At 34.5% G+C, this 15557-nt stretch overlaps 1 protein-coding gene across 1 annotated transcript in view; it reads left to right on the top strand.

The window, feature by feature from the left end:
• The window catches only part of LOC143230112 (SCY1-like protein 2), a 457312-nt gene that overhangs the window by 375010 nt on the left and 66745 nt on the right, over positions 1–15557 (top strand). The window contains exon 7 of the mRNA XM_076463162.1: positions 352–498. Coding sequence (XP_076319277.1) covers positions 352–498 — 147 coding nt within the window. The remainder of the gene's footprint in view (positions 1–351; positions 499–15557) is intronic.

The following is a 15557-nucleotide window of genomic DNA, read 5'->3' as shown; positions in this document are numbered from 1 at the left end:
TATCTATGTTTTATTCATTATTTATTCATATTTCTTACTATTATTGTTTTAAACAGCTTTGTTTTGTGTTTTGTAAAAGCAAAATTGTCTAAAATTTCGACGGTTAAAAGTAAACAATGTTCCAAACACATATTTAAACCAGTTTATCAATCACCAGTTTATCAATGTATATTATCTTTACTCTTCTCTGTATTTTCACTGATCTTCATACGCACATTGTTTTCGTGTCTTCTTTTCTCTTAACGCCACCTCATTTTGTCCTGTAAAATATAGCTGTTTTCACTAAAAATTGTCAAGTTTAATTTCACTTTTGTCTGTGAGCTTCATCGATTATGGTTTTCTTTCCTACAGCTCACTGAAGGTTTGGCCTTTTTGCATTACTCGTGCAAACTGATCCATAGGAACGTGTGTCCCCAGTCTGTGGTCGTCAATACGAGGGGCACCTGGAAACTGGCTGGTTTGGAATTTACCGAGAAATGTGATGAGACAGATATTCTGGTAAATAATCTTATGCTTCCAGTATTGTAATATTAAAGTACAAAAATGTTCGTGTACGCAGAATGGTAACAAGCCTTCATTGAACCATAGAAAACACTAAACTTACGCATGTTTAAAAAAATAAATCTATTAAAACACCAGCTTTATAAATCAGCATTAGCATAGACAAGTTTTATTCAGAGATAACATATTCAGTTTATACATCTAGTATTTAAAAATATAATTCATTGACAAATAGAGCAAGAAAATAGATAATTTACAATTTACATAAATATGACACTGGTTGATGTTTTCATTAATGTGTTTTATTTCACATTAATGTGTTTTATTTCACATGATGTTGTGGTTATTTGAATTATTTAAGAGTTAATTCATGTTATAATCACACTGTGCGAACTTTCTAAGTACTTAGACAGAAATAATTTTAAAAATATTAAACCTTTCTACAATGGAGCATAAGTTTCTGCGCATGCGCAGCGATGTATTTTTTTATTTGAATTATCTGTTACACACTACGTTGAGGCATTAAATAGACATCTTTATCAGTAATTTTTGGAAAATTGTTTATAGACTTTGTTTTTACTTCTTGTCCATTGTTTACACAAAGTACGAAAACAATAAAGCCTAAGACGGTCTTTTCTAATCTTCTAATAGAAACTGTAGCTTTCTCAGCGACATGTTATGGTAATATCTCAAGAGAATGTTTCTCTCATTAGTGCTTGACTTATGTCGTATCCAGTGGTTTAGCTGCGTAACACAACAAACAAATGTTTCTTTGCATTGAAAATGAATTATAGAAGTAAGAAACATGTACAGGGGCCTCTGGGTGTTGTGGACATTACTTGAGGGATTTGCTGTGATTTGTGGAATTTAAGCATCAAAGACTGGGCCTTTCTCAAAGTATGGTGCTAAATAAAATCATTTATAGACTGACTTTCGCCACGTTTGTTTTCTTAAGTATTACTTATCAGCTATTTTTCCTTCCTCAAGTTGTTAGTAATCGGTTGTCCAAGGTGTCACAATTTCGCTTTACGACTGTTATGAGTTACTGTATCAATTTTTATAGTACATTAAAATGTGTGTTCTAGCTATATTTTTATACTATGTTATTATTTTATATAAGAGTATTTCATGTAAAAATCCTTATTATTATTTTTCACTTACTAAATAATTGGCAATAATTACTAATATTCTTGAACGTTAAGAAAAGATGTGGGAGTTTAAGACTAAAACACTTACTTAATTTCTAACTAAATAATGTAAGTATTTGAGTTTCGTGTAATTATAACAAACTAGCTCACGTCATCACACACAGTGACACGAAAGTTAGTCTGCGACCATAAAATGCTATAAATCTGGATTCTATACCCTGGTGAGCAGACACAAATAATTTATTGTGTAGGTTTTTGTTTAACTACAAACAACAACCAGCTGCAAATATAGAAATATTACCTCTCCCTGGGTGTTTACTTTCATGACTGAGAACTATTTCTCTTTTCTCATTGTTAGAACCCTATGGTGGTAGTTTGAATAATTATATACAAATATAGAAATATTACCTCTCAATGGGTGTTTACTTTCATGACTGAGAACTATTTCTCTTTTCTCATTGTTAGAACCTTATGGTGGTAGTTTGAATAGTTATATACAAATATAGAAATATTACCTCTCCCTGGGTGTTTACTTTCATGACTGAGAACTATTTCTCTTTTCTCATTGTTAGAACCCTATGGAGGTAGTTTGAATAATTATATACAAATATAGAAATATTACCTCTCCCTGGGTGTTTACTTTCATGACTGATAACTATATCTCTTTTCTCATTGTTAGAACCCTATGGTGGTAGTTTGAATAATTATATACAAATATAGAAATATTACCTCTCCCTGAGTGTTTACTTTCATGACTGAGAACTATTTCTCTTTTCTCATTGTTAGAACCCTATGGTGGTAGTTTGAATAATTATATACAAATATAGAAATATTACCTCTCTCTGGGTGTTTACTTTCATGACTGATAACTATATCTCTTTTCTCATTGTTAGAACCCTATGGTGGTAGTTTGAATAATTATATACAAATATAGAAATATTACCTCTCCCTGAGTGTTTACTTTCATGACTGAGAACTATTTCTCTTTTCTCATTGTTAGAACCCTATGGTGGTAGTTTGAATAATTATATACAAATATAGAAATATTACCTCTCCCTGGGTGTTTACTTTTATGACTGAGAACTATTTCTCTTTTCTCATTGTTAGAACCCTATGGTGGTAGTTTGAATAATTATATACAAATATAGAAATATTACCTCTCCCTGGGTGTTTACTTTCATGACTGATAACTATTTCTCTTTTCTCATTGTTAGAACCCTATGGTGGTAGTTTGAATAATTATATACAAATATAGAAATATTACCTCTCCCTGGGTGTTTACTTTCATGACTGAGAACTATTTCTCTTTTCTCATTGTTAGAACCCTATGGTGGTAGTTTGAATAATTATATACAAATATAGAAATATTACCTCTCCCTGGGTGTTTACTTTCATGACTGAGAACTATTTCTCTTTTCTCATTGTTAGAACCCTATGGTGGTAGTTTGAATAATTATATACAAATATTCTGTGTTTCACATCATTATTATATGTTTAATCTTTTGCTATGATTAAATTCCCATTAGTGAATGTTGTTTTCTCAGTCACTAATCTTAGGAATCGTATTTTATACTATATATTAATTTCATTCGCTTTATGATACATATATCCGATTCACATTATTTGTCCGCTATATTGTTATTATATTCTTCAAACAAGCTGTGTGGGCAGCATAGTCATTGGGTTCTTATGAACGTTATATATAAACGTATTTGGATTTCGGGTCGTGCTGTCGAACACGCAAACTACCAACTTGAGGAAGTTTACGTGTGGAATAAAGAATTTATTCAGTGACCTGAATTTAATCAAATACTATTTTTATTGATACATTGTTGAGTATTTCATCTGTATCGGAATTCTCATTGTTATACATTGTTGAGTATTTCATATGTATCGGAATTCTCATTGTTATACATTGTTGAGTATTTCATCTGTATCGGAATTCTCATTGTTATACATTGTTGAGTATTTCATATGTATCGGAATTCTCATTGTTATACATTGTTGAGTATTTCATCTGTATCGGAATTCTCATTGTTATACATTGTTGAGTATTTCATCTGTATCGGAATTCTCATTGTTATACATTGTTGAGTATTTCATCTGTATCGGAATTCTCACCGTTATCTTAGAGCAACGTTAACTCTAAGTCACTGAGCTCTAAAGATTTTATTATTCATTGATAAGACCTCCTTTTATGTTCAGTAACATAGACGCAATATTAACTAAAATAACACAAGAAATCATTCTGGTGATAATCTGCATAACTGTACTGACATTTCTTCTGAAGCATCTTTAAGTAATTCCACTTTCAAACTTATCGTTACTTTAGTACAGGTAATGTTCTTCACAGCATTAGACTAGATAAACAATAACAAACATATGAGACGTTTGTGCAGCAAAAGTCTCTTACATTCTGCTTTACTGCCATCTTCAAGTTCTCGGACAACTTGATAAATACTCAGAATATTGAAACGCGACATTCTATACACAAGTGTTATTATTTTGTCGGTTTTTCAAGAAGTTTAGGAAATCTATTTTCAAAAGTAGTATTTTAAACTCGACAGGTACAAGTGGGATCTTCCATCCACAAGTGGTCTATTTCATCCACAAGTGTACTATTCCATCAGACTTCAACCAAAACCCACTTTGTTGTTGTTCCTTACACAACTTACCTCACAGTGAATAGAGTAATTCTCGTCTCATCACTACGAGAAATTCACTCTTGTCTATCACTGCCCTCCTATTCACTGCTTTGGGGGGGACATTAATTCATTTCTTCGTGGTTTTATCTAACCTTGGATCTTCCTTATTTGATATTGTGGTTCTTACAACATATAGATATCCTGATTTCTTCATACTCCAAGGTAAAGTATAATTAAACTTACTTCTTGAATACCTTTAAATATTTGTATTTTTATTTCGCAGATACTTGAGGTGATTCCTTAGTATTCACTAGTTGTAGTTATCATTAGTTGTAGTAGTCACTAGTTGTAGTTATCATTAGTTGTAATAGTCACTAGTTGTAGTTATCATTAGTTGTAGTAGTCACTGGTTGTAGTTATCATTAGTTGTAGTATTCACTAGTTGTAGTTATCATTAGTTGTAGTAGTCACTAGTTGTAGTTATCATTAGTTGTAGTAGTCACTAGTTGTAGTTATCATTAGTTGTAATAGTCACTAGTTGTACTTATCATTAGTTGTAGTAATCACTAGTTGTAGTTATCATTAGTTGTAATAGTCACTGGTTGTAGTTATCATTAGTTGTAGTTGTCACTGGTTGTAGTTATCATTAGTTGTAGTCGTCACTCGTTGTAGTTATCATTAGTTGTAGTAATCACTAGTTGTAGTTATCCTAAGTTGTAGTAGTCACTAGTTGTAGTTATCATTAGTTGTAGTAATCACTAGTTGTAGTTATCATTAGTTGTAGTAGTCACTGGCTGTAGTTATCATTAGTTGTAGTAGTCGCTAGTTGTAGTTATCATTAGTTGTAATAGTCCCTAGTTGTAATTATCATTAGTTGTAGTAGTCACTAGTTGTAGTTATCATTAGTTGTAGTAATCACTAGTTGTAGTTATCATTAGTTGTAGTAATCACTAGTTGTAGTTATCATTAGTTGTAGTAGTCACTGGTTGTAGTTATCATTAGTTGTAGTAGTCACTAGTTGTAGTTATCATTAGTTGTAGTAGTCACTAGTTGTAGTTATCATTAGTTGTAGTAGTCACTAGTTGTAGTTATCATTAGTTGTAGTAGTCACTAGTTGTAATAGTCACTAGTTGTAGTTATCATTAGTTGTAGTAGTCACTGGTTGTAGTTATCATTAGTTGTAGTCGTCACTCGTTGTAGTTATCATTAGTTGTAGTAGTCACTAGTTGTAGTTATCCTTAGTTGTAGTAGTCACTAGTTGTAGTTATCATTAGTTGTAGTAATCACTAGTTGTAGTTATCATTAGTTGTAGTAGTCACTGGTTGTAGTTATCATTAGTTGTAGTAGTCACTAGTTGTAGTTATCATTAGTTGTAGTAGTCACTAGTTGTAGTAGTAGATGATTTCTGTGACAAATATCAACTTCTGTCTTAAGAGTGTCTTGCAACTATTTGAATTGTCATTTGAAGATAATGTAACATGAAGTGAAACTGATAAGTTTTTACCTGGCTGAAGACACTTTGAACTGTCACGTGAAGTGAAACTGATAAGTTTTTATGTGGCTGAAAACACTTTGTACTGTCACGTGAAGTAAAACTGATAAGTTTTTACCTGGCTGAAGACACTTTGTACTGTCACGTGAAGTGAAACTGATAAGTTTGTACCTGGCTGAAGACACTTTATACTGTCACGTGAAGTAAAACTGATAAGTTTGTACCTGGCTGAAGACACTTTGTACTGTCACGTGAAGTGAAACTGATAAGTTTGTACCTGGCTGAAGACACTTTTTACTGTCACGTGAAGTGAAACTGATAAGTTTGTACCTGGCTGAAGACACTTTGTACTGTCACGTGAAGTGAAACTGATAAGTTTGTACCTAGCTGAAGACACATTTTACTGTCACGTGAAGTGAAACTGATAAGTTTGTACCTGGCTGAAGACACTTTGTACTGTCACGTGAAGTGAAACTGACAAGTTTGTACCTGGCTGAAAACATGTTGCACTGTTACGTGAAAGGAAACTGATAGATTTGTATAAGGTTAAAAACATGTTATACTGTCACGTGAAAGGAAACTGGTAGGTTTGTATAAGGTTAAAAACATGTTGTACTGTCTCGTGAAAGGAAACTGGTAGGTTTGTATAAGATTAAAAACATATTATACTGTCTCGTGAAAAGAAACTGGTAGGTTTGTATAAGATTAAAAACATATTATACTGTCTCGTGAAAGGAAACTGGTAGGTTTGTATAAGGTTATAAACATGTTATACTGTCTCGTGAAAGGAAACTGGTAGGTTTGTATAAGGTTATAAACATGTTATACTGTCTCGTGAAAGGAAACTGGTAGGTTTGTATAAGATTAAAAACATATTATACTGTCTCGTGAAAGGAAACTGGTAGGTTTGTATAAGGTTAAAAACATATTATGCTGTCTCGTGAAAGGAAACTGGTAGGTTTGTATAAGGTTAAAAACATGTTGTACTGTCTCGTGAAAGGAAACTGGTAGGTTTGTATAAGATTAAAAACATATTATACTGTCTCGTGAAAGGAAACTGGTAGGTTTGTATAAGATTAAAAACATATTATACTGTCTCGTGAAAGGAAACTGGTAGGTTTGTATAAGGTTATAAACATGTTATACTGTCTCGTGAAAGGAAACTGGTAGGTTTGTATAAGGTTATAAACATGTTATACTGTCTCGTGAAAGATAACTGGTAGGTTTGTATAAGATTAAAAACATATTATACTGTCTCGTGAAAGGAAACTGGTAGGTTTGTATAAGGTTAAAAACATGTTGCACTGTTACGTGAAAGGAAACTGGTAGGTTTGTATAAGGTTATAAACATGTTATGTTGTCTCGTGAAAGGAAACTGGTAGGTTTGTATAAGGTTAAAAACATGTTGCACTGTTACGTGAAAGGAAACTGGTAGGTTTGTATAAGGTTATAAACATGTTATACTGTCTCGTGAAAGGAAACTGGTAGGTTTGTATAAGGTTAAAAACATATTGCACTGTTACGTGAAAGGAAACTGGTAGGTTTGTATAAGGTTATAAACATGTTATGCTGTCTCGTGAAAGGAAACTGTTAGGTTTGTATAAGATTAAAAACATATTATACTGTCTCGTAAAAGGAAACTGGTAGGTTTGTATAAGGTTAAAAACATGTTATGCTGTCTCGTAAAAGGAAACTGGTAGGTTTGTATAAGGTTAAAAACATGTTGCACTGTTACGTGAAAGGAAACTGGTAGGTTTGTATAAGGTTATAAACATGTTATGCTGTCTCGTGAAAGGAAACTGTTAGGTTTGTATAAGATTAAAAACATATTATACTGTCTCGTAAAAGGAAACTGGTAGGTTTGTATAAGGTTAAAAACATGTTGCACTGTTACGTGAAAGGAAACTGGTAGGTTTGTATAAGGTTATAAACATGTTATGCTGTCTCGTGAAAGGAAACTGTTAGGTTTGTATAAGATTAAAAACATATTATACTGTCTCGTAAAAGGAAACTGGTAGGTTTGTATAAGGTTAAAAACATGTTGCACTGTTACGTGAAAGGAAACTGGTAGGTTTGTATAAGGTTATAAACATGTTATACTGTCTCGTGAAAGGAAACTGGTAGGTTTGTATAAGGTTATAAACATGTTATACTGTCTCGTGAAAGGAAACTTATAGGTTTGTACAAGGTTAAACGAGGTTTTATTGATAAATTATTTGTACTTTTTTGAACTGTATTTCCTCCAAGTTGGTATTGAATCATTTTAATTGAATCAATTTGATGTATTTATTGCTAAATACTGATAGTAATTTTGCTGTATCTTTCGTTCACCTGCCAATTTATTCAGATTTTCCCTTTCTAACAAGGCTATCTTTGCTGGTAAAATCCTTCGCACGTGGGATGTAATAGATTTAAATAAAAACAAACTGCCTATTTTAAAGTTTCTATATTGAGTTCATGTAACACAGATAGGTGTAAACAGATTGACTACTTATATTTTATCTGGAGTTATTTGTTTGTCGTAGTTTGCTATCTGTGTTAACTGTCCTCATTTTTCAAGATATTGCCTACAGGGAAGACAGCTAGTCATAACCGTCCACCGTCAACTTTTCGGCTACTTTTTACCAATAAATAGTGGGATTAATCGTCACGTTAAACGTCTCTCACTGCTGAACGTAAGAGCACGTTTGGTGATAGGATTCGAACCTGCGACCCATAGACTGAGTGTTGAGTGCCCTAACCACGAGGCTGAGTTACCAGTCTATACAATAAGGTTTATGTTCCTGCTGACAAAGGTAAAGAGTTTGGAAGAGAAATGGACTATTAGCGTCATCTGTCGGCTGTGTTAAAAGTTTGAAACGAGAAATTTTCATCATCACATCTTTGAAACACACTGTTCTACTTGTTAGTTTTGTAGTAATGAACCGTCCAGCATGGTTTCTCATCATTATGTTTAAACACACTGTTCTAGTTGTTAGTTTTGTAGTAATGAACCGTCCGGCTTGGTTTCTCATCATTATGTTTAAACACACTGTTCTAGTTGTTAGTTTTGTAGTAATGAACCGTCCGGCTTGGTTTCTCATCATTATGTGTTTAAACACACTGTTCTAGTTGTTAGTTTTGTAGTAATGAACCGTCCGGCTTGGTTTCTCATCATTATGTTTAAACACACTGTTCTAGTTGTTAGTTTTGTAGTAATGAACCGTCCGGCTTGGTTTCTCATCATTATGTTTAAACACACTGTTCTAGTTGTTAGTTTTGTAGTAATGAACCGTCCGGCATGGTTTCTCATCATTATGTGTTTAAACACACTGTTCTAGTTGTTAGTTTTGTAGTAATGAACCGTCCGGCTTGGTTTCTCATCATTATGTTTAAACACACTGTTCTAGTTGTTAGTTTTGTAGTAATGAACCGTCCAGCATGGTTTCTCATCATTATGTTTAAACACACTGTTCTAGTTGTTAGTTTTGTAGTAATGAACCGTCCAGCATGGTTTCTCATCATTATGTTTAAACACACTGTTCTAGTTGTTAGTTTTGTAGTAATGAACCGTCCGGCTTGGTTTCTCATCATTATGTTTAAACACACTGTTCTAGTTGTTAGTTTTGTAGTAATGAACCGTCCGGCTTGGTTTCTCATCATTATGTGTTTAAACACACTGTTCTAGTTGTTAGTTTTGTAGTAATGAACCGTCCGGCTTGGTTTCTCATCATTATGTTTAAACACACTGTTCTAGTTGTTAGTTTTGTAGTAATGAACCGTCCGGCTTGGTTTCTCATCATTATGTTTAAACACACTGTTCTAGTTGTTAGTTTTGTAGTAATGAACCGTCCGGCATGGTTTCTCATCATTATGTGTTTAAACACACTGTTCTAGTTGTTAGTTTTGTAGTAATGAACCGTCCGGCTTGGTTTCTCATCATTATGTTTAAACACACTGTTCTAGTTGTTAGTTTTGTAGTAATGAACCGTCCAGCATGGTTTCTCATCATTATGTTTAAACACACTGTTCTAGTTGTTAGTTTTGTAGTAATAAACCGTCCAGCATGGTTTCTCATCATTATGTTTAAACACACTGTTCTAGTTGTTAGTTTTGTAGTAATGAACCGTCCAGCATGGTTTCTCATCATTATGTGTTTAAACACACTGTTCTAGTTGTTAGTTTTGTAGTAATGAACCGTCCAGCATGGTTTCTCATCATTATGTGTTTAAACACACTGTTCTACTTGTTAGTTTTGTAGTAATGAACCGTCCAGCATGGTTTCTCATCATTATGTTTAAACACACTGTTCTACTTGTCAGTTTTGTAGTAATGAACCGTCCAGCATGGTTTCTCATCATTATGTGTTTAAACACACTGTTCTAGTTGTTAGTTTTGTAGTAATGAACCGTCCAGCATGGTTTCTCATCATTATGTGTTTAAACACACTGTTCTACTTGTCAGTTTTGTAGTAATGAACCGTCCAGCATGGTTTCTCATCATTATGTTTAAACACACTGTTCTACTTGTCAGTTTTGTAGTAATGAACCGTCCAGCATGGTTTCTCATCATTATGTGTTTAAACACACTGTTCTAGTTGTTAGTTTTGTAGTAATGAACCGTCCGGCTTGGTTTCTCATCATTATGTTTAAACACACTGTTTTACATGTTAGTTTTCTAGTAACGGACCGTCCATCATAGTTTTATGTCCTTCTGTATCAACGGAAACGATTGTTGTAGATTACGTTGCGTCGTATGGTAGGTGACGTGCCATTTAAGTAACGTATCACGTGACGGATAACGTGCTAGAGAAAAACCTCATGAAATGCAGCCCGGAAAGAACAGACTAATATTTCTTGACTTCAAGCTCTAAGTTTCGCTTCTCACTAAGCCTAAGGGCTGAGTCCAGTAAGATCAGTCAGAGGCTAAAGTATCGGGATGGCGTCAGGTGTTTCCTGGAGCACACTGAAGGAACTAGCGTGACACTCTAGGATAAGGTTGACACACGTGTTGTTAATGTCCAATATGCACAACACGTTTATTTAAAAACCATGTATTCCTTAGACGAACTTGTTCTATAAATGAAATATTATTGTACCGCTACGAGCAGTTTGATTTTAGATAAAATCTGTTATTACACTAACTTTCCAATATTCAATAAATGGAATTCCAAATACACTATCTGCCAAAACCACATTCTGAAATAACATATAGGAAGTGCTATTTCATATCGTGAAGGTAGATCCACCTCACACGTGAGTTGGCTAAACGACCAGGTGCTATTTCATATCGTGAAGGTAGATGCACCTCACACGTAAGTTGGCTAAACGACCTGGTACTATTTCATATCGTGAAGGTAGATGCACCTCACAAGTAAGTTGGCTAAACGACCTGGTGCTATTTCATATCGTGAAGGTAGATCCACCTCACACGTGAGTTGGCAAAACGACCAGGTGCTATTTCATATCGTGAAGGTAGATCCATCTCACACGTAAGTTGGCAAAACGACCAGGTGCTATTTCATATCGTGAAGGTAGATCCATCTCACACGTAAGTTGGCTAAACGACCTGGTACTATTTCATATCGTGAAGGTAGATCCACCTCACAAGTAAGTTGGCTAAACGACCTGGTACTATTTCATATCTTGAAGGTAGATCCACCTCACACGTAAGTTGGCTAAACGACCAGGTGTTATTTCATATCGTGAAGGTAGATCCACCTCACACGTAAGTTGGCTAAACGACCAGGTGCTATTTCATATCGTGAAGGTAGATCCACCTCACACGTAAGTTGGCTAAACGACCTGGTACTATTTCATATCGTGAAGGTAGATCCACCTCACACGTGAGTTGGCAAAACGACCAGGTGTTATTTCATATCGTAAAGGTAGATCCACCTCACACGTAAGTTGGCTAAACGACCAGGTGTTATTTCATATCGTGAAGGTAGATCCACCTCACACGTAAGTTGGCAAAACGACCAGGTGCTATTTCATATCGTGAAGGTAGATCCACCTCACACGTAAGTTGGCTAAACGACCAGGTGTTATTTCATATCGTGAAGGTAGATGCACCTCACAAGTAAGTTGGCTAAACGACCTGGTGCTATTTCATATCGTGAAGGTAGATCCACCTCACACGTGAGTTGGCAAAACGACCAGGTGCTATTTCATATCGTGAAGGTAGATCCATCTCACACGTAAGTTGGCTAAACGACCTGGTACTATTTCATATCGTGAAGGTAGATCCACCTCACAAGTAAGTTGGCTAAACGACCTGGTACTATTTCATATCTTGAAAATAGATCCACCTCACACGTAAGTTGGCTAAACGACCAGGTGTTATTTCATATCGTGAAGGTAGATCCACCTCACACGTAAGTTGGCTAAACGACCAGGTGCTATTTCATATCGTGAAGGTAGATCCACCTCACACGTAAGTTGGCTAAACGACCTGGTGCTATTTCATATCGTGAAGGTAGATCCACCTCACACGTGAGTTGGCAAAACGACCAGGTGTTATTTCATATCGTAAAGGTAGATCCACCTCACACGTAAGTTGGCTAAACGACCAGGTGTTATTTCATATCGTGAAGGTAGATCCACCTCACACGTAAGTTGGCAAAACGACCAGGTGCTATTTCATATCGTGAAGATAGATGCACCTCACAAGTAAGTTGGCTAAACGACCTGGTGCTATTTCATATCGTGAAGGTAGATCCACCTCACACGTGAGTTGGCTAAACGACCAGATCAGATATCCTCGAGGCTCAGGCAAACCTGATCCATTCCTAACTTCTTATCTCAAGGCTTCTTTCCTTTAATGTGTCTTTTGTCAGAAAACTACATAAAGGGTTATAAATGCTCTATCCACATCATGTATAGAAACCCGAGTTTTAGTATTATAAGCCCACAGGGTTAATACTAAACCATCTGGGGAGGGTCAATAGAAGGTAGCCAGCTGTGAACACACATTGTCGGAAGATCCTTGTCCAGTTCCTTACGGGATTGATTGTCACATAAGATTCCCACATTTGAATTCTCGAAGCATGTTACAAACCATGGACCTTTCGACCATTGCTACGACCCAAGGCTGCGACCTGTTCATTACAGAACAGTAGCCATCGAAGCAGAAGCGATTAGAAATAAAGATATATATTGAAAATAATGAACTCAGGCTATGATATTTTATAACAAAGATATAAATTAAATAAACTGGCTGATAAAAAAACCTTTTGTTTAATAATGTTGTTTAGAACCAAAACCTTGTGGCATAACTTTCATTAACAAGCTTCAGTAGACAAACTGAAAGTAGACTTTACGTGTAATATTTCGATGTCTTACTTCCTTTAGCAACAATAGTCTGAGTAGACTTCACATGTAACAGTTCCTTATTTCCTTGGGTAACTCAGTAGGGGTTTCAGTGTAGTAGTTTTTATGTTGTTTTCATGCTGTTACTAATAAACTTAATATTTTACTACCATAAGGGGGACTGGTTTAATATTTTACTACCATAAGGGGGACTGGTAAAGGTGATTTCAGGAGGTGACGTTTTATTCCCCCTCATTCCAGTAGAATAATTTTTCTCTTTTCCATACTTGTAATTTTCTCCCCCCTCCTTCGAACAGTCACCTTTCGATGACTTCCCACAGGCGGAGAGTGTTATAGATGTGGTCAGTTGGAGCACCACATGTTAGTGTCTTATCTTATTAATATTACTTATATATTATACAGTTTCATTCTTTACATGAGAGACTCTTCCAAAGTGTATACGATTAGTAAACGTTGTATCCTACCTCTCTATGAGTTACTGTTCCTCCAGTAACCAGGAATCTTGCATGAGAGACTCTTCCAAAGTGAATACGACAAAGTAAACGTTGTATCCATACCTCTCTATGAGTCCCTGTTCCACAGTCATCTCCAGTAACCAAGAATCTTACATGAGAGACTCTTCCAAAGTACATACGACTAGTAAACGTTGTATCCATACCTCTTTATGAGTCCCTGTTCCTCCAGTAACTAGGAATCTTTCATGAGAGACTCTTCCAAACTGAATACGACTAGTAAACGTTGTATCCATACCTCTTTATGAGTCCCTGTTCCTCCAGTAACTAGGAATCTTTCATGAGAGACTTTTCCAAAGTGAATACGACTAGTAAACGTTGTATCCATACCTCTTTATGAGTCCCTGTTCCTCCAGTAACTAAGAATCTTTCATGAGAGACTCTTCCAAAGTGAATACGACAAAGTAAACGTTGTATCCATACCTCTCTATGAGTCCCTGTTCCACAGTCACCTCCAGTAACCAGGAATCTTACATGAGAGACTCTTCCAAAGTGGATACGACTAGTAAACGTTGTATTTTACCTCTCTATGAGTCCCTGTTCCACAGTCACCTCCAGTAACCAGGAATCTTACATGAGAGACTCTTCCAAAGTGGATACGACTAGTAAACGTTGTATTTTACCTCTCTATGAGTTCCTGTTCCTCCAGTAACCAGGAATCTTACATGAGAGACTCTTTCAAAGTGGATACGACTAGTAAACGTTGTATCCCTACCTCTCTATGAGTCCCTGTTCCACAGTCACCTCCAGTAACCAGGAATCTTATACCCAACATTTCAGTCTGCGTTCTCGTGACTTTATGTCAGTTAATTTGTGTTATAAATGTGATATATTTTGTTTATTTGACACATGTGTTCAGTTATACGACAAATAAAGTTGTTATGTAAATTATTTGTGTATCAAACATAACAATAATTGATAACGTATTGCCTGTTACAAACAATAATTTGTAAAGAAAGTATATATTTGGGTTTTGAATAAAACAATGACTGTTAATTTATCATGTTTCGAACAATGATTTTTAAAGAAAGAAGTTATTTTGGTGCCAAACAAACAATAACTGATAATTTACTGTGATTTTCAAACAATGATTTGCAAATAAAAATGTATTTAAATCTCAAATATCACAATAACTGTTAATTTACAATGAATATCAAACTATGATTTGTGAAGAAATAAGTTATTTGGGTGTCAAACACAACAACGAGAGTTTATTTATTACGTATTTCTAAAAATTATTTGTAAACAAAGGAATTATTTGGTTCTCAAACATAAGAATAATTGTCAATTTGTTAAGTGTTTCAAACAATGATTTGTAAAGTTAGAATTTAATTGGTTCTCAAACACAACAATAACTCTTAATTTACCACGAATATGAAACAATGACATGTAAAAAATGAAATTAGTTGGACCACAAACATAACAATAACTGTTAATTGACCATGAATGTCAAAGAATGATTTGTAAAGAAAAAAGTTATTAGTTTATCAAACATAACAATAACTGTTAAATTATCATCTACGAACAATTATGTGTAAATACAGAACTTATTTGATTCTCAACGTAACAATAACTATTAATTTATCACGTGTTTCAAACAGTGATATCTAAAGAAAGAGGTCATGTGGTCCTCAAACATAACAATAACTGCTTATTTATCACGTGTTTCAAATTATAATTTGTAAGGGCACAAGTTTTTTCGTTAAATTTAACAGTAACTGTTGGTTTACCATCAGCTTCAATTTCTAAAGAAAGAAGTTATTTAGGTCCTAAACATAAAAATAAGCGTTTATTTATCACGTGTTTGTATAAATGATTTATAAAGAAAGAAATTATTTTGTTGTGAAACCTAACAATAACTGTTAATTTACCACGTGTTAAAACAATGATCTTCATGATAAACTTTCATGATTAACAAAAACTGTTAGTTTACCATGAGTTTCAAACAA

Source organism: Tachypleus tridentatus, chromosome 10 (genome assembly GCF_004210375.1).
Source record: "Tachypleus tridentatus isolate NWPU-2018 chromosome 10, ASM421037v1, whole genome shotgun sequence".
NCBI lineage: Eukaryota > Metazoa > Arthropoda > Merostomata > Xiphosura > Limulidae > Tachypleus > Tachypleus tridentatus.
Note: the sequence above shows the minus strand (reverse complement) of the source record. Positions and strands in the feature narration are given on the sequence as shown.